The sequence below is a fragment of the Euleptes europaea genome, chromosome 1, assembly GCF_029931775.1.
Source record: "Euleptes europaea isolate rEulEur1 chromosome 1, rEulEur1.hap1, whole genome shotgun sequence".
In the NCBI taxonomy this organism is placed as follows: Eukaryota; Metazoa; Chordata; class Lepidosauria; order Squamata; family Sphaerodactylidae; genus Euleptes; species Euleptes europaea.
The window spans coordinates 63,157,368-63,176,017 of NC_079312.1; the positions used below are offsets into that span (position 1 = coordinate 63,157,368).

General features: G+C 42.0%; 1 protein-coding gene across 1 annotated transcript; it reads right to left on the bottom strand.

The window, feature by feature from the left end:
- Window positions 1–5,820: 5,820 nt before the first annotated feature.
- TMEM40 (transmembrane protein 40) lies at window positions 5,821–14,980 on the bottom strand. Its single transcript, XM_056847040.1, has 8 exons — window positions 14,932–14,980; window positions 12,879–12,974; window positions 11,123–11,158; window positions 9,812–9,844; window positions 7,430–7,489; window positions 6,791–6,862; window positions 6,635–6,709; window positions 5,821–5,933 (listed from the first exon to the last, which is right to left on the bottom strand). Exons 1-8 carry the CDS (start codon window positions 14,978–14,980, stop codon window positions 5,821–5,823), a joined length of 534 nt encoding a protein of 177 aa, XP_056703018.1.
- Between the last annotated feature and the right edge of the window lie 3,670 nt (window positions 14,981–18,650).

Sequence of the window (18,650 nt, forward strand, 5' to 3'; positions counted from 1 at the left end):
ACAAGGGACAAAACAGCCACATCACAGTTTTCAGGATTCTCTCCCACCCCCCGGAATTTCTAATTGCCAGACTTCAAGGACACTATTCAGCATTTGCAAATTCTTTACAATTCTTTTCTGTTATCCAAACAGTCATCTGACAGGTAGATGAGGCTGTTAGGTAGTGACTTCCTCAAGCCCATGTGAGTTTTGTGAGTCAAATGCAGGGATTTGAACCTGGTTCTCCTGCATTCAGACTTAGAACACTGACCACTGCAGCTCAGTATCCTTGAGAATTGTGTTTGAGTTGGTTCTCCTACCTACCTCAAACAAGATGTGTCTTTTGGTGCAACTTCATTTCCCATTCTAAACACACACTTCATTTTGAAGAATTCACATACACCACTTGAGATAAATGATTTGCTCCTGCAATCCATCATCAGAAGGTGATAATGGCTCTTGGTCTTCTTTGGTTTCCCATCCATCAACCATTTCTAAGTTTATTCCTGGTGTCACAGGATGCGCATGGAGTACTAGCCATGTGGGTTGGGAGGCTGCAGTGGGGAGGAGGGAGAGAGTGAAATCGCTCCTTCTTGCCTCTTGTGAGAGAAGAGCTTCGCTCACAGTTGAGGAAAAAAGGAGTGATTTTGCCATCTTCTGATTCGTGTGGCTGCTACTCCATGGTGGTCTGAAATCACTGAGTGTGTGTGCAGGGAAGCCAGAGAGATCAGCAGTCCTTGCATGGTCCTCACGCTGGATCCAATCCAAAGTGTTTGTCACATTTCTGTAAAGAAAATTACAATTTGGTTCTTCCTTCACATGTATTTTCGTCCAATTTGATGTATTTCACAGCAAGACTGTTTTCCTTCTGTGCCCTTCCTCCACTGTTGCTCTAGCTCCATATTTTCTTAATTCCCTTTTCTCCCATGCAGGCAGTTCCTGCCTTTTTCCTCTGAATGCTGAACTGTGCACACTTTCTGTGCAAATTGAGCGTAACAAAACATGCTGGTGTAGAAAAGCCAAGAAGGGCCTTGTTTTCATTCTGGGCCCTGCTTGTTTGACATCAGTGCGGTCAGCTGGAATATCCGGACTTGCAGTCTGGCTCAGCCAGCTCTGATTTAAAGCAAGCCTTCCCCATAGACAATATGTCCTTGGGTGTTTCTGAGCCTTCGTGTTTGTTCCTAGCCTGTCCCTACATGCTTGGAGCAAGAAGGAGGGTACAGTCTCAAGTACTGGGAGAGGCAGGAATTATGCAGAGTTCATGAGATAATAATAATGAGAGCTCATTATTATTCATTACATCCTGGTTTTTCTCCAACCAGCTTTATGTATGATTCCTAGGGGTCTCCCATCCAAAGCCTGGCCTGCTTAGTTTCTGTATGTGTGTGCCCCCATCTATGTGAGGGCTGAAGGACACAAGTCTGGTGCCCACCAGGAGGGTTACCCACTAGCTACTACAGGTGGCTACGAATCTGGTTTTCCCCACAGAGAATTTCTGTCTTTTGGCAAACTAATGTATCTGCTGTTTTCAATTGTTAGACCTGCCCTTGGAGGCACATCACTTTTTCTTTACATGGCATAGGGAGGTGAGAAGAACCAGAATGCATAGAGAAGAGGATCCAGTGGCAATTTGACCGGCTAGGGTTTTAGAAAGCTGTTAAGCTGATTCTGCATGGGAATCCTATGCATTTGATTGCACAGACAGCCACTTGGCAAACTATCAGTCAGAGGAAAGCAATATTTCTTTTTTTGCAGGGCAAGGTCCATACAATTAATACTAATTCAGTTTCATACACTTCTCAATGTAACATAGAACATAAGAAAGGCCATGCTGGATCAGACCAAGGTCCATCAAGTCCAGCAGTCTGTTCACACAGTGGCCAACCAGGTGCCTCTAGGAAGCCCACAAACAAGACAATTGCAACAGCACCATCCTCCCTGTGTTCCACAGCACTTAATAGGCATGCTCCTCTGATCCTGGAGAGAATAGGTATGCATCAGGACTAGTATCCATTTTCCACAATTTAACATAATAAGTATTAGTTCCTTTTTTAAAAACAAACAAACTCTGCAGCCTTCATTTAGGTGAGCATTTTATTTCTCGTGTACTGGAGCAATGAAAGCAATTTTTAAATTCAATTTTCTTTCTTGAGTATCTTTAGCAAATTTTACAAAATTAACCTTACACTTAAAACGTTAAGATTAGCAGCCCCTGACCATGGGTGAATGCAGTTTGGGTGCAGTCTGCTGACTTCTGACTAAAAAAAGAAGATCTACAAGAATGTCAACAAGTCAGAAGTTCAGGGTAAGGCAATCAGGATAATTCATTTGGATGCCTTGCCACACCCACAGCATAATACCTACTGATTTAGGAGATGTGAGATTGGATAAAAGGACATTAATTTTTTTATATGAATAGCATAGCATTTGATGTGCCTTTTTATCTGATTTTGATTTATACATGCTGTGATCTAGTGTTCAGGGATTAACCTTCACCTGACTCTTGTAAACATGTGGGTACACCAGTCTACTTTGTGCTACAAAACTGTCAGAGCACTGATTTTTAGATTGGTAAGCCCTAATGTTTGCAGCACAAGTAGCTACATCCATAACGCTCCTGAAACGAACAAAACTTCAAGAAACTGCTTAATATAGCTTCCCCTTTCAAATAAAATTCCTGCAATGTAGGCCTTGGCTATAACGTGCAGTGGTGGCTGTTGTTGCTAGTTACTCCTACACCATATCCTCTGTGGTTGATAGTCTGGAAGGTTGAATCTTTTCATGGTGGGTTCTGAGAAAATAGATGATGGAGTATATGAAACCTAGCCTGCCCCTGCCCCCATATCATAAAGCATAGTAGAAGAATCTGTACTTCAATCAATAGACACTAAAAGCAAGTGGAGGCCATTTTCTCCAAGGGTCATATATGGTGGGCTGCTCTATTGGCTCAGTTTGTGGATTGGCTGATTTATTTCCACAAGAGCCCAAACGGCTAAGAAAATGGTCTACGTCATTGGTGTAAAAATAGCTGCCTCACATAACACTCTAAAGCCACCTCTGTTTGATAGCCCTCACTCAAACTGACCCTCTTGTGCAAGTATTTGGATGAGGGGAGATTTTAGGTGTAACACAGGAATGACATGACAGTCAAAGGTTTGTTTGTGAAACTATGCTGAGATAGGCTACTAAGGGTCTAATAAATGTCAGCTACATTGAAGAAAGTAGACTTTATGTGGAACCAGACCATCTATAAAACAAAAAAAGGAATGAAATTTTTAGACCTAGTAATTATCTCTTTATCACATTCTACACCAAGGAGAAGGCCATCGGAGTGCTGTTTTTCTTCTCCCCAAGTGACAGAAAACCACATCTGTATGTTTAATACACAGTTGTTGTATATTAGCCATTATGACAGCTTTTCAAACACCTTGTTAGCGTTAAGCCCAGACATTTATTTCAGCTCTCTTGAAATCTTCAGTTCATTTTCTTGAAACCTACATGGTAAAAACCGAAAGAAGGAAAAAGTCTTGTCATAAGCTTAATTTCAACTGTTTGGTAATGCAGTGCTACCACCTTGTTTAATGGCTGTATCACTATTACAAATAAATATGTTTTGTGGAAATATGAGCGTATCTTTAACCCTATTGTTTTCTTATTTTTAATAAAAGAAAAAAGAGGATGAAATTACAAAATCAAAACTTTTGTGGCATCATCAGTAGAGGGTCAATGTTTGAGAAGCTTGGACTCGGGACTCCAATTTAGATGCTTAAAGGAAACAATCGGGGCTTTTGGCAGCACAGTGAAAAACAGTTATTTTTTAGTTGTCTAATAACAGCTCACACATCACAATGTTTAAATATGCATTTAATGCATGAAAAAGGTCCATGTGTCCTGTCTTCATTACAGCTATCCCCAGTTTTTATTTATACGTGTGTGTGGATATTTTCTCATGGTCAATACACATGCAGTATAAAGTTGGCAGTATTTCCCCGTCTGTGAGATGGAAAGGCTGAGGCTGGCTGCATTTAGATGCCACAGAAAAGTCTTGGTTTGCATTGAGGAAGATCCTTACTAATGTGTGTTTAAAGTGCCGTCAACTCGCAGCCAACTTATGGCAACCCCTTGTGGGGTTTCCAAGGCAAGAGACTAACCTGAGGTGGTTTGCCATTCCCTCCCTCTGCATGGCAACCCTGATTCCTTGATGGTCTCCCATCCAAATACTAACCAGGGCTGACCCTGCTTAGCTTCCGAGATCTGACGAGATCCGGCTATACCATGCTGCCTTCCTGTCCTCCTTGCTAATAGCCAAGATCATATCCTCACCCTACCTCCTCTTGCAAAGTACACTGCCCTTGATGACAGATGTTCTCCCTATTAGTCTTCTATGTAAATGTGAAGCAGCTGGACTAATTGGGTTAATTTCCTTCTCAGTAAGGAAATCTTAAACAGGATTCAACTGTAGTTTAGAATCTTGGTTTATTGGGAAGAAAACTAACCCTGGTAAGTCAGGCATCTATATTAGGGGATCAGAACTAATTAGAATTAAAAAGACTTCCATGTTCAATCTACATGGGAAGGAACGAGGGAGTTTGTTTCTTCGTTTGCTGTCTGAATGCAGCCTGAAAGAACAGGGACTTCAGTGACATTTGAAGGAGTTTCCGAGCTCACATGCTTGGTTGCTACGCCACACCAGTTTAACATTAAGATGGAAGTTGCCTGTTTTAAAAGTACTACTAGAATGGATTGAACGCATGTAATTTTGAGACCACCACCACTGAAAAGACCTGATCTTCTATTCTGGCTATTCCAGATCTCTCTTTGCTGCTTTCATAAGAGTGCTTGTGTACGCATGCATGTATGTAAACAAGTGTAAGGCTACTGTGGCTTCATGTGTCATTTTTAATTCAGGCTGTTTCTTAGCAGTGGTCAATCACAGGGCCAACAGAGCTTCCACTTGGCAGTTTTCCCCACACTTTCCTTGCCCCCCTGGCTGGCAGTTCCCCACTAACCCTCATCACGAGAGGGCTTTTATCAAACTTTTAAAATGATCAGCAATTATTAGATCAGTACAACAATATTACAAAAATCTACTGCAATGATCTACCACCTCCTGAATTCCCAGTGTTCAGAGGTCCTGGTGGTTGTGGGTGAAGTGGTGGTTGTGGGAGGCTGAGGCAAGGAAAATGGCCCCAATGTGGGTGAGATCCTTAAAAATGTGCACCTTCCCATCCACAATGGTATGCAAAGTCACTTTGACTGCCATCTATCAAACCAGGTGACAGAAAGCATCAAAGGAAGGACAAAACAAAGTGGACAATTGAACGGTAACGTCATGTCAATGCCCTCAAGTTTGTATGCCAAACCAGAGCACAACCTCTGTGTGGAACTAACCTCACAGTGTTTGCAGAGTGAAGAGGAGAGTGATCAAATACAGCCTTTTGCTGTACCAATTCTCTCACATGCCTACACCTGAGCAAGAGACAGTACGAGAACTGTGTGTGATGACCATCAGTTTCTCCACTGCCTGAATCTCATTTCCTACATTTGTTTGTCCCGGTGCGTTAGCAAGCTAGAACACCATAAATATTTAAACTGGGTGGGACCTTGCAGGTGTATGCATGTCATACAACACTCTTAGGATCCTGAGAGCTGCCATGAGGAATGGAGTTGGAACTCCACTCCCGGAAGCAATCTTTTTGCATTCTCATTTTTCCCTCTGAGTTTCTCCTTTTCCCTCTGAGTTTGTCTTTTCCCTGCCTCTTCATCACCCTCCCTTCTTCTCAAGATCAGACGGAGAGCTTTTAAAAATTAATTGTAAAAATAACCATTAAATCTGAATCCTCAGATGTATTGTGGAATTGGGTGAAAGCACAATAAGAATATCTTATTACCAGGTAGTCTGACTCTCCTAAGCAGGGGCATAAAAGTATCCATGAGAGCACGAATACGACACACTAATAGAAAAAACAAAAACAAAATGAATTAGTTGAGGGTTTTTACATAACCAGGAAGAAAAACATGAGTAGTACAAATCATCACCACCAGAATGTTACATTTTTGAGTTATTCAATTAGATCACCCATGATAGGGTCAATAGAAGGCTTAGCGAGACAAGTGCCACCATTGTCTTCCCCTAACCCTAACCCTCCTTGCTTGCGTCTCATCCTAGCAAAGGCAAAAGGCTCTCTTCACTCTAAAAGTGAAATTCTGCTCCTCCCATCTGTCAGACAGCTTTCCACTGTTTTGCCATTATTTACGTTGTAGGTTAAAAAGTAAACCACCTTGGATGCCAGTCTGGCTGAACAGAAGAAAACAAATGGAATAAAACAGAGCTTTGCTCTATTATGATCAATCTCTTAAAAAGTGAAGCCCCAGGGCCAGCCTAATGTGATGCCATTTTAAAGAGATTTTAAAAATCCTGTGAGGGCCCAATCCTGATCAGGATGAGGTGTTCTTTTCAAGTGCCAAAATGGCTGCACCCTTCCCACAGTTTTGGCACTTGAAAAGGCAGGCGGAGGGGGGGGGGGCGCTTGATCAGGATTGGGAATCTCACAACATTCACAGGTCAGACCCATGGACACCATCACATCTAGTCTGGCCCTCAGACATCAGTAGCTTAGTTTGCTATATAATACGGAATATTAAAAAAACGTACCTAGGCCAAAATATATTCCAGTTGTTTCCAGGGCTGCAAAGGTAATCAAACCAACACCAACAGAAACTGTCCAGTCTAAAAATTAGAACATGTAAATGGTAAATTTTGTTCATTGTTCACCAGAATTGTAATCACTACATTACAGTTTTCACTTACCTTTATATTTGTAAAAGCAAACTAATAAGGTTCCAACCGCAAAGCAAACAATGACAAAATGAAAGAATTCATCTGGGGAAAAACACAAAAAAATTAAATGGCAACATCTAAAACAAAGACACAATTTAATGACTGAAACCTCAAAAAATACATGAACACATAAAGCTTTCCTTTTGGGGAAGAATGGAGGCTCTCATCATCCAAGTAGTTTAGGGAATAAAGGCACATGCTGCTAACAGCACTCAAAATAAATGATTTATGTATCTTTTCCAGATGCATTAACTTCTAGGCTGGAATACTGAATCAGCAAACCTCTTAGCCATATATATTATTTAACATAGGGGAATATGCTTTATTTACACATGGTTAGAGATGCCAAGTTAAGAGCATATTCAGAGGTTAATTGCTAAGAACAGTATAGCATATTTAGTGTTCATTTACTAAAGACTTCCTATCTGGAAATACTTAGTCTATGATCTACGTTTGATTATATAATGGTAATAGCAAAGCACTCTATACATGCTCTTCACTTACTTTAGAATTCCAGGGCTGAATATTTTAAACAGATCTCTGTGATTTAGCTATGGTTTGTATTGAGCAAGGTTTCCATCTTAAGTTTGGAGGCAGTTAAATTCTTACCATCTTTTCGTATCCACCATCTTGGATGTTCAGTCAAGTGGCAGGTACCCGTTTCAGGCACTACAGAAAATTAAATTTGAATTAAAAATAATAGCCTGGCAGAGCTATAAATGATTTTAACTTAAGTACATGGATTGAAGTTGCAACATGTCAATGTGATCAACTGATTATTTGGCTAGTTTTCTTTGAGAGCTTGGTAGCAGCTACATTTGCCCTCAGCCAATCTGAGGCTAAATATAAATGTTGTACATCAACATACCACTTCATACCCATTTCTAAACATCCCCTTCCCATCTTCTAGGTCTAACCCTGTATTTGGGCTCCAGATATCCTAGTTATCTTTCACTTACCTGTTTGGCTAATAATTAAGTGAAGGAGAACCATTTGGGTGCAGACAGTAATTTGGAAAGGTGAAGGTGGGTTGTTTTTCAGCTGACCACCTGATTTGGTCCAGGGGCTACTGGCTGAAGACCATTATTCAGTAACCATAACAGGCCAGACATTTCTCATATAATAACAACAATACTCTGTGAGTAAATCATCCAATTCTAAAATCTGTTGAAGAATCAAATAAACTATGATGGGCGTATGATGGGCATAAGACAGCTAGCTCCCTGTTGTCTCCCAGTGTTACATGGCATAATACTAGTGTTTGAAGCACACACTCTGGGGCTTGACGCACCAACAATTTACAGCATATTATCATCGTGCTCAGTGTGTGTGTTTCGGATGCGTATTCTTCATTTCCGATCGCATCGTGCCTGTTAAGACTGCTCCCAAGACGGTTTATCGTCATATCGCACCTTCAAAGTAATAGTCGGAAAAGCTGACAGGAGGAGCATGGGGGGAGCACTGCATCATGTCTACGTCGCTGATCCTTCCCCGCCTCCCCTCCCCCTTTTTTCCCCAAGCATGCGCAATATCATTGATCCGAAGGAGCGCTGTACGCCATTAAGAATTGCCTCATTTGCACGGCAGAGAAACCCTAATCACAACCTATGCAGGCATTCCTCCCCCCCACAAAAAAACCAAAATGAGCCGTTCCTTGCACAGTGCTAATCACAGAGATGCCATCTTTTGGGGCGTTGGTCCAACAATCTTGCATTTTTTCGTTGGGACGAGCACATAAAAAATTTTTTTTGAGAGCAGGGAGGCACACTCAACCCCGGCAACGGGAGAAAGAGAGGAACAGGCGGGGAGAAACTCTGTGCCAGCCGGAGAGCCCTGACTTGTGTGTGTGTGTGGGCACTCTCTCTATCCCTCAGTCTCTCTCCCTTCCTCCTCCTGCTGCTTCCCCCTCCCCCATCTGCCGCTCGCAGCAATTTCACTACTTTTCCAGCCCTCGCCCTCCTCTGCATTCCTTTCCCCTCAAGCCCATGGACCGTTTACAAAATCCACTTCAAAGACATTCCATATGAGGGAAATGTTTGATTGGGACCCTGCACAAATAAAAATGGTTGATCTAATGTTCCAACGTTCCCGTGTTCCTTTGTAAGACCTCAAGCATTTATGGGGGGGGGGAGATTAAGTAACAATAATGATTGGTGGATGCAAACGGGAGGGGAGGGGGAAGGTGGGATGGGAGGAGAAAGGCTTTTCATTGGGTGTTGCAAAAAGAGGGGAGGAGAACTGAATAGTGAATGTAACTGAACGCACCCCTTGGATTGCCGGTTTTGAAACGACATAACGAAATACATCGTGGTATAGGCATTTTGGGGAAAAACAGATGTCTGGTGCTTCCAAAGCATTTCCAAGCCGAAATGGGAGGTCGGAGGTGCGCTCTAACCTGGATAACACGTTTTTTAAAAAGTGGTATATACTGAGTGCGTTAGGCCCCTCTGATACCCCTTTTCTAACCATTTGCAGCACGTTGTATGACTAACAGTGGTACATAGCCTGTCTGTTAAGTTTGCTCACTGAGGGCTCTTTACAAGGAGTAAAGGACACATATTGGATGGAGCTTATTTAACCCCTGACTTGACTCTGAAGACAACTGGATCTGAACTGGGGTAAGCAAACAAGACTACTGGTTTCCAAAATTGCAGGCATTTCTCCATGAGACAACAAAGTGAATGTTGACTTATTTGGAGAAAGGGGAAGGGTCCATCACAAAGACAAGCATGACTTAGTTGCCCAGTCCAGTGTGAGAATATGATCAATGAGACTTCCCTTTGTAAACATCCAGTGTAGGATCATTACAGGTTTTGTTTTTATATTTGGAATCCTTTCTGAAAGGAGATAAAATGAGTCACTACAAGGCAGATGGCTCGATGTTTACGCTTTCATATTCCAGACCAATAACTGGCAATAATATTCATATGAAAATTAAAAGGTACATGTTATTAACAAAACACATCTTTGCACTCTGCAATTTATATTTACCATCTGCAGTTGCATCATCTCTGCCCATAACCTCTGAAAAAGAACAACACAATATTCTATTACAAACAAAGGCATCTCCTTGGGGTAAAAAGCTTCAGTGACATTTGTCATATTTATGACAAGGCACAGAAGGAGAGAGATTTCCCCCCCCCCAGAAACAAATATCAGAGTATTGCCAAACGTTTCCTCCTCACTCATCAAACCTTCCTAGCAAGTGATTTATTTATCTAATCCCCAGTATTCGACAAAGACTGAAAATAAGTTTCAGTGACCACCAGAGGGAGCAACAAAAGACTAAAATGTCAAAAAGCAGCAAGAAAAATGTAGATGCCTCATTCAAGCTTCATTTCTTTTTTATTTCTCGATATAGCTATTTGTGTTTTGGAACACTGCAGTCACAGGTGCTTCATACATTACATGTCAGCAAATGTATTTCACCAATGCACGTACAAGAGGCAGGGATCTCTTAGCTAATCCTGGTGAGATGGTACATGTATCTGTATGGTACACATAAGTGATAAGTGTACAAGGAAAACATTTTGTATGTGTGGGAAAGCAGTATATGATATGGTCCACCCTATTTCTTTAACTTATTCAGGTGTTGTTGGGTAATAGGTAGCTTGTAAGCAGCCTTGAGCGCTGTAAGGAAGAAAGGTGGCTAATAAATGTTTTAAATAAATAAATAAAATAACAATGACTTAAACTTTTATTTAAACAGTTGACCAATCAGGGCTGAAAGTTGAGTCTATGTTCTTTTTTAGAACTCCCACAGCATTAAGCCTGGTACTGAACTTAATGATAAATTGTGAATACACGCATTAAACATTTTCACTGAGCATCCCAACATTTTGTTCTCATACTGACTTTTACTACTTTATTTTTATGTGTGTGTGTGTGTGTGTGTGTGTGTGTATATGTGTGTGTATATATAAAATTTACAATAATACAACATTAAAAAACCACCTTCTTAACAAACAAACAAACATCGACCAGTACTTATAAAACCTGGTGGATCATAAAGAGAGTGATTATTTAGAAAGTAATATGTTTTTATAGGTTTTTTTACTACTTTATATGTATCTTTTAGGGGATAAGTATTAACTTACACACAGACCTATGTAATGGTGTCCCCTTCCCCACAAGGCTTTGTTATAGAAGAAAAGCACATCAGGGAAGGAGGTGTCTTGCCCCTTCAAGCCTGCCAGTTCTGTCCTCCAAACTGTTCTCCATCCAGCTTTAAAACCAGTGTTTGGCCTCTGTTAGTGCTTGGTTAGAATTAGGTTGCTACAAATGTTCTTTCCGAGTACATACCTGATCCACAGTATGGAATAACTTCTTTGGATGAATCTAAAATGATGCACAAATACAGAACAGTTAACAATATTCATTTGTTTAGTATTCTGTCCTGCTTCTGGTAAAAAGCAAGGAAACCTTTTCAAGGTATGTTGTTGAGAAATAGCACCTGGACTCTCTGCTACTATTATATCAACGTGCAGGAGGAGGTTCTGTGAAAAAGGATTTCTCCTGGAAGATCTTTCAGTGGTGTGCTATGAGTATTAAATCTCACGTCGTCTCTCAGTTGGCTAGCTGGGAGACTCAGAAACTACCAGATTTTGCTAAGCAGGAGCAGAATCACCAAGTGGAGAGGCAGCAGGTCAGGGATGGGATTTCTGGGCTCTTGCCACCTCTATATATCTATAGCGGAGAAAATTAGATTTATTATTATTTGTATTCTTTATTTTAAATATTTATATGCTAGCCTTTCTCCTGACTAACTCAGGACCCAAGGCAGGTATAATATAAAATCCATTAAAACTGTACAAATCACAAAGTTAAAAAACAATAATTGTGCTATTAGTGTGGGGCAATGTCTTTTAAATGGCAAATTATAATCCAGTTACTGCTGAACTTGGGTTATCCAGTGTGCTGCTGAAACTGGGTTTCTTTTGCAAGTAGCGTGAATTCAAAGTATCCAGCACCTTAACAGACTGGGAAGAGAAACTGGACTTGGTTTATCAACAAACAGCCCATTCCTGAGCTTCATGGCTGAAAGTGCTTAGGAGGTGCAGAAGGGCCACACCACCATCCGTGCTACTTGTGCCAGCACCTGTGCCACCTGCACCACCAAGACTGGCATGGGCACTAAGCGTTGGGACACTAATGCCAGCCCCCCGGCACTGCTGCAGCAGCACAGCCAGGGATGCCAGCTAGGTCTCCCGCCAGCGTCCTGCCAGGGCAAATCCTCATACCGGAGTCCCAGGGTTGAGGGCGTTTTGGGGAGCAGAGCTGCCGGTAGGCAGCTGCCTAACCCCTTTCAGATCAGAAATGCCCCCTTCAGTAGCAGTGGTGCTGCTCCAGGTTTTTGTTGGCACAGCCTCGCTGTTTGCTATGGGGCTTTCCTCCCATTTTTTATTTTTTAACCTTAACAAAAGCCCTTTTTCCTTGCTGCGGCAGTCGCCAAACCTCTTTGGAGGCACCATGGCACTGCCACAGCCAAGCCATTCCCGGCCGTGGTGGCTTTGAGGAATGGGCTGAAAATCAAACAAGAAACAGTTATTTAATTGAACTCAGAAATAGTGGCAACCCTAGAAAGCAGGAGAGAAAAACTTTGATAGGAAAAATGAAGGAAGGGGGACCCCTACCATTTTTTTCTGCATCCAATCCCAGTCTCTAATGCTGCATTTCAAATTTATTGTTAAGCCACAAGAAGGGTTACCAGCTCAGGGTTAGGAAATCCCTAGAGATTTGGGGGTGGATCATGGGGAAGATGGGTTTGGGAGGGACCTAAGCAGGATATAATGCCATGGAGTTCTTCCTTCACAGCAGTCATTTTCCCTAGGGAAACTGATCTCTGGAGATCAGGTGTAATTCCTAGAGACAGAATCATAGAGTTGGAAGGGGCCATACAAGCCATCTAGTCCAACCCCCTGCTCAATGGAGGATCAGCCTAGAGCATCCCTGACACCATCTCCAAGCCTCACCTGGATGTTGGCAACCCTATAATCAGGAGGCAATCATCTAGGTTGGCCCCATATTCCTTGGACAAATAAAAGTAGTTTTTTGCTACCTTGTGGTTGACTCTGCGTTGCCAGCTCCTCCGCAGAACTTTCATCTTCACTGCCTGCTTGAGATTTCGGTTTTTTAATTCGTTTTCGTTTCCCATCTGTAAAATTATAGAAAGAAATTATACCATCGGTGGTTAATTAAAGGTTTGTGCAGGTGAACACAGAGCACTGAGCAAGGAAGGTACTCCCACATCTGCTGTTAACTGAGCTGTTGCTTTAAACCAGAGATCCCTACTGTGGCACCTGTGTGTGTGTGTGTGTGTGTTAAGTGCCATCAAGTCGCTTCCGACTCATGGCGACCCTATGAATGAAAGTCCTCCAAAATGTCCTATCTTTGACAGCCTTGCTCAGATCTTGCAAATTGAAGGCTATGGCTTCCTTTATTGAGTCAACCTGTGGATACCATGGTGCCTACCAAAGTATTGGTGGGTGTCCACTTGCTTCTCCTCCAAAGGACCAGCCCTGGCTTTCTCCACCTCACTGAAGACCTTTAGAAGACCCCAGGAAGCATCACCTTCAGATCTGCAGGGAGTACTTCATTCGAAAAACACTCCATCATTGACTTAGAAACTACCAGCTTTTTATTATTGCTCTCCCTTCCACAGTGACCATTTTGTATTCAGTCCAGTTTCCCAGTCCCAGGACAGCCATTTTCTGGTGATGCCCCACTACTCTTTGTCAACATTCCAAAAGTGTCCATGGTGTCAACAAGTCTGGGGCTCCTTGATTAAACAATAATGCCTCATTAATAACCGTACGAATACTAACCAGTGCTACGATTCCCATCAATTATTGGTGGTGTGTCTGTGTCCTTATATACTCATATTGTTCAGTAGTTTGCCAAGAAGAAAGCAGAAACTCCTTATCTAATTATTCAAGGCCAAGGTATGTGTTGCACTATTTAAAATCAGAAACCATGATAATAGCTCATGAAACAAGAACAACAAGGCAGTAGAACTAGTCGTTGTATTGCTCTGCTGCGCAAATTGTGTGACTTCCGTTGTGCACCTAAAATGATATCTTACTAGTTTTACCACCTAAATGTCAAGTGCATAGAAGGGCGAGTTGCCAGCTCATGTAGGGAAATGCCTGGAGATTTGGGGGCAAAGCCTGGGGAGAGTGGAGTTTGGGGAGGGGAAATTGCTCAGCAGGGATGTGGTGCCACAGAGTCTACTCTCCAAAGCTGCCATTTTCTCCAGCAGAATCGATCTGTGTGGTCTGTAGATCAGCCATAATTCCAGAAGAACTTCAGGCCCCGCTTGGAGGTTGGCAACCCTAACAGAGGGCAGGAGTAGCTATCAGTATGGATATTTAATCATTACTTTAGTCAAATAGTGGTGTATTCACAAAATTGATTAAACTGAAACAAACATGCATTAATCAAGAATAACTAATTTTATAGATGGTTATAGACTGAAGATACACATGCACTGTGACACACCAGTAAGCTGAAATTTGATTGTAAATCAATTCTAAGGCATGTCCAGATTCAGAAACCTAGAATAAGTACATTTAAAACTATCTTCCTCTTTCAAATGTGCATACCAACAGAAGGGCTGATAAACACTTAAAAGCTGCTTATACATGGGGGCAATTTCTTGTTGTGTATTAACTGTGCTGATGAATGAGAGGAATCCCAAAATCTACATCTTTCTGTCCACATGGTGACCAAAACTGCTTTCAGTAATCTTTCTGAAAAGATTATACCAAAGCAAGATTGGGGGGGGGGAATGCCATGAGGCAGGGGAAAAGCAGAAGATGAACATCTGCATAACGATGTTGTGTTGAAGCCCCCCTCCGTCTGTGGAGGCAAGGAAGAGTGGCATTTGTGAACTAGGCCACACTTTTTAAAACTGGAGGAGACATTTCACTAGTCTGCAAAACATTGGGGAGAGGAGCATACAAAGCAGTCAACTCTGCCTTTGCTAACTTGGTTTACACTAGGTAAAGATATTCAAGGGACAAATGGACTGCTGTGTGGAGTTTGTGCTAAACTGAGCAACACAAATAGTTCTTTTATCCAGATAGTATCTTGATTTTTCTTTTTCATAGTACCTTGATATTCTTCTGAATGAACTGGAACAGGAGAATTTGAGTTGCTCATTGCTGTGTCTGCAAAAATAAAGAGAGTTTACAAAACAGGCACAGCCTATTCTATCATTCACTTTGGATCCATGTAGGAAGGCAGTGAAATGAGCATTTTCCAAAATAAGCCCAGTCAAATAATAAGGGCTGTTTTACACACAGATAAACTCCGTATAAGGGGAAAAAATCACATGTGAAGTCTGCCTTAAGACACATAATGAGAACACCACACACAGAAGGGAGACCTGTCCCCCCCCGTCCCCCCCACACATTTGTGATGGGAGCTATGCTTATTGTTTTAGAGGTTTTTGGAGAAGAACGATTGGGCTCCCTAGCTTTATTCAAGTTCCCACCTACCTCTCAGAGTTAATGTCAGAATCTGACATTGGCCCTATTGGAAGTGAGCTAGAACTAGTAAGGGTCCAGAGCAAGGAATATGAAAAACCAAACACAAATTCCTGAACTTGGGGAGGGACAGAAGGGGAGATTCTAGCCTGGAACAAGATTAGATTTCTCTGAATATTATTTATTTATTTGGTGCCATCACAGTGTGGAGACAGACTGGTGAAGAAGTTTCACTGGTCAAGAGCAGCATTTCCCAAACTGGAGTCCACAAAGGCAATCTGGGTAATCTATAAGTCCTTTGTAAGTACATTCTTGGAGTGGGGGCAAGAACTCTCTACCACAGGGGAAAGAATCGGCTTTCCCTTCTTTTGAAGAGTAGGGGGCCATGTAGCTGCCTGCCACAACCCACAATTACCAAGATAGGCTGTTAAAATTATATTCTCTGATGGATACAGTTTATAATTGTTTTCCAAAAAGAGATGGTATTTTAAAGTCAACATTTAATGGGCAAAATGCAAGCTTAGTTGACTAGTCCAAATAATAACAAATAGGTTGATCACAGAGGATTGCATTGGTCAGGAACGGATTCACCATTTGATGTTCTGTAATTTCATGTCAAACTGTAATATGTGGTCTATAAAACCATACATTCTTCTAAAGCAGTAATGTATTCTTTTATTTCACTTGTTTGTAATTTGCCTTTCCAGGCAATGGAAGGTACAGCAAAGGTGGGCCATGGCTTGAAGTAAATCTGATCAGTGGTAGAACATGCAGAAGGTCCCATGTTCAATTCCCCACATCTCCAGATCAGGTAGTAAATGATGTGAAAGACCTCTGCCTGAGAATCCAGACAGCTACTGCCTGTCAGATCCTCAAGAATTCTGCAGGGCCTGCAAGACGGAACTATTCCAGCTGGGCTTATAGTTGAGGCCAGCTACTGTTCTCCCTATAAATATTGGCCTCCCTACCCCCCACCCCCAATGGATGGTGGTTTCAGGTAGCCGGCTCAAGGTTGACTCAGATTTCCATCCTTCCAGGGTCAGTAAAATGAGTACCCAGCTTGCTGGGGGTAAAGGGAAGATGACTGGGGAAGGCATTGGCAAACCACCCCGTAAACAAAGTCTGCCTAGAAAACGTCGGGGATGTGACGTCACCCCATGGGTTAGGACTTACCTGGTGCTTGCACAGGGGACCTTTACCTTTTACCTACCCCCCCAGCTGATCTTCCCCCCTTGTTTTAGACCATGCTGGGATTTGTCCACTTGCTCGCCTGCCTGTAGTCAGATATTTGCTTTTTTGGTGCCACTGGGCATTTTTTCCCTTACTTATCAGAATTGTATTGGGCTATTTTAACTATAGTTTTAATGTTTTTGTTCTGTTTTTAATCATATGCGGTATTCTTGTGAGCTGCCCTGAGCCCGGCCTCTGGCTCTGGAGGGCAGGGTAGAAATGTAATAAAATAATAATAATAAAAATAATAATGCCATCTTTGATAGACCAATGACAGGACTCACTATAAGGCCGCATCTTGTGGTATGTCAGCATGCAGAAAGAAAGATACCACACCGCACCCATAGACCATTATAGCCAATGGTGATTTTGAATTGAATACCAGAGGCTCAGGTTTTGTATGACACTAGTTTTTTTTCCTGTTTCTATGAGTGACTCTGAAAGTTTTCCCATACCCCTTTTCACCCCTGTTTTGCTAGGAGATTAAACAGGAAGTTGCCTACTGTCCCTGGCACAGAGTCTCTTCTGATATCTGACCTTGTAGGCCAGGAACAGACAATACAGACATTTTATTTACACTTGCTTTTAAATAATAGCTGATTTGATTATCTGTGTTGTTTTGAGGATGCAAGAGCACATAGGCCTCCTAGTGGCTTGCAGTGTGCACTTTAAAAAGGGGATCTTGTAATGCCCAGATATAAGGGCTGGTTTAGAACACTATGTATTCATACACACACACATGGAAGCTTTGGGAAGTTGGCATCCGGGAGCCATGAACCAACAAATCATGCTCTCTGTGCTTGGTACGGCCTTTCACCAGTAGAGAGCTCTGAATTACCTTCATCCTTTTCTAGTTACTAAGATCACAAGACTAGAACTTGCTTAGAGACAGCCTTCGGCCAGTATCTATAGGTTATGCTAATTAGAGTGAAGTAGACACTTAATGTGCATTGGTGCTTTTGTGTATCAATCTGCTTGTCAGCAGCCATGGGCCTGCCCCATGTGAATGCATAAATGATACTGACTTTCCTTTGTTTCTCGGGTGAGTAACTCTGCATCTTATTTGAGGGTTATTTCACCCCCAGGTCTGTGTTTAGCTAAATAAAGAACTGTTGCTCTTTTTAACCTCCTCCTAGTTGTCTTCATTGGACTCTATAAGACAACATGGCACTTCAATCTTGGGTATATGTTGGGCACCAACAAGGGGGAAAGGGAACATCTGAGGATCCATGAAAGATTTTAAACCAAAATGAGAGTGCTTTAGTTGCTAAAGTTTGAGAATCGCTGGATTAATGCTGAGCACCATGGCCCCATGCCATCGCCATCTACCATATATCTCAGCTGATATTTATTTCTGGTGATTTCTCTACCAAGTGAGTCCAACTTTGGTGGTAAATTTGCTTTTTTGGACCCCATCCCACATAAGAACAGTGAAAACGAGAGGGTTAATGCTGCAGGGGAATTTTTACGGGCATAATTTCTACAGCACCCTGTAAGAACAAAGCCAAGGGTATAGGATTTTATTTGGATATTTATATCTTCACCCCAATAGGGATTCAGAGAAGCTTACAATAACATCATCTTGTCCTCCATTTTAACCTCACAACAATAAGCCTGTGAGGTATATTGTGCTGAGAGGCTAATTGGCTCAAGGTCATTCAGTGACCTTTCATAGCAGACTGGGGGTTTGATCTTAGTTTCCTAGAACCACTACACCACACTGGCTGATTTATGAGTACCAGTGGGAGGAGCTAAAATCATGGATCTTGTGGTTTTAAGTGATGGTCCCTCTGCATGACCATACAGTGACACATATCCTACCTTAGAAGCCCTGCTCCAACTTCATTGGCCCTTCCATGGAAGGAAGAGATATATATGCAGGAAGAGGCTGTGTTTTTCCTCCAAAGCAGGGTTGCAAACCATAGCTTGATGCTTGTTTCCAATCCTGGATTGGTAAGGAACAGCAAACCATTGTTTGCTGGTTCAGATGTAACATCAAACTATGGTTTGGGCAAAATCAGAAATCACTTGTAATATCATGCATGGTGAAGAACACATGACCATAGGACTAATTTGCATAGCACTGCCTAATGGTTTGGTGTTAGATCTTAAAC

Coding starts and splice junctions, on each gene's coding strand:
- TMEM40 (XM_056847040.1), bottom strand. CDS start 14,980: ATGAGCAACTCAAATTCTCCTGTTCCAGTTCATTCAGAAGAATATCAA. Junction 11,159..12,878: donor AACGCAGAGTCAACCACAAG/GTAGCAAAAAAC, acceptor GCATCATTTTAG/ATTCATCCAAAGAAGTTATT. Junction 9,845..11,122: donor TATTCCATACTGTGGATCAG/GTATGTACTCGG, acceptor GTTCTTTTTCAG/AGGTTATGGGCAGAGATGAT.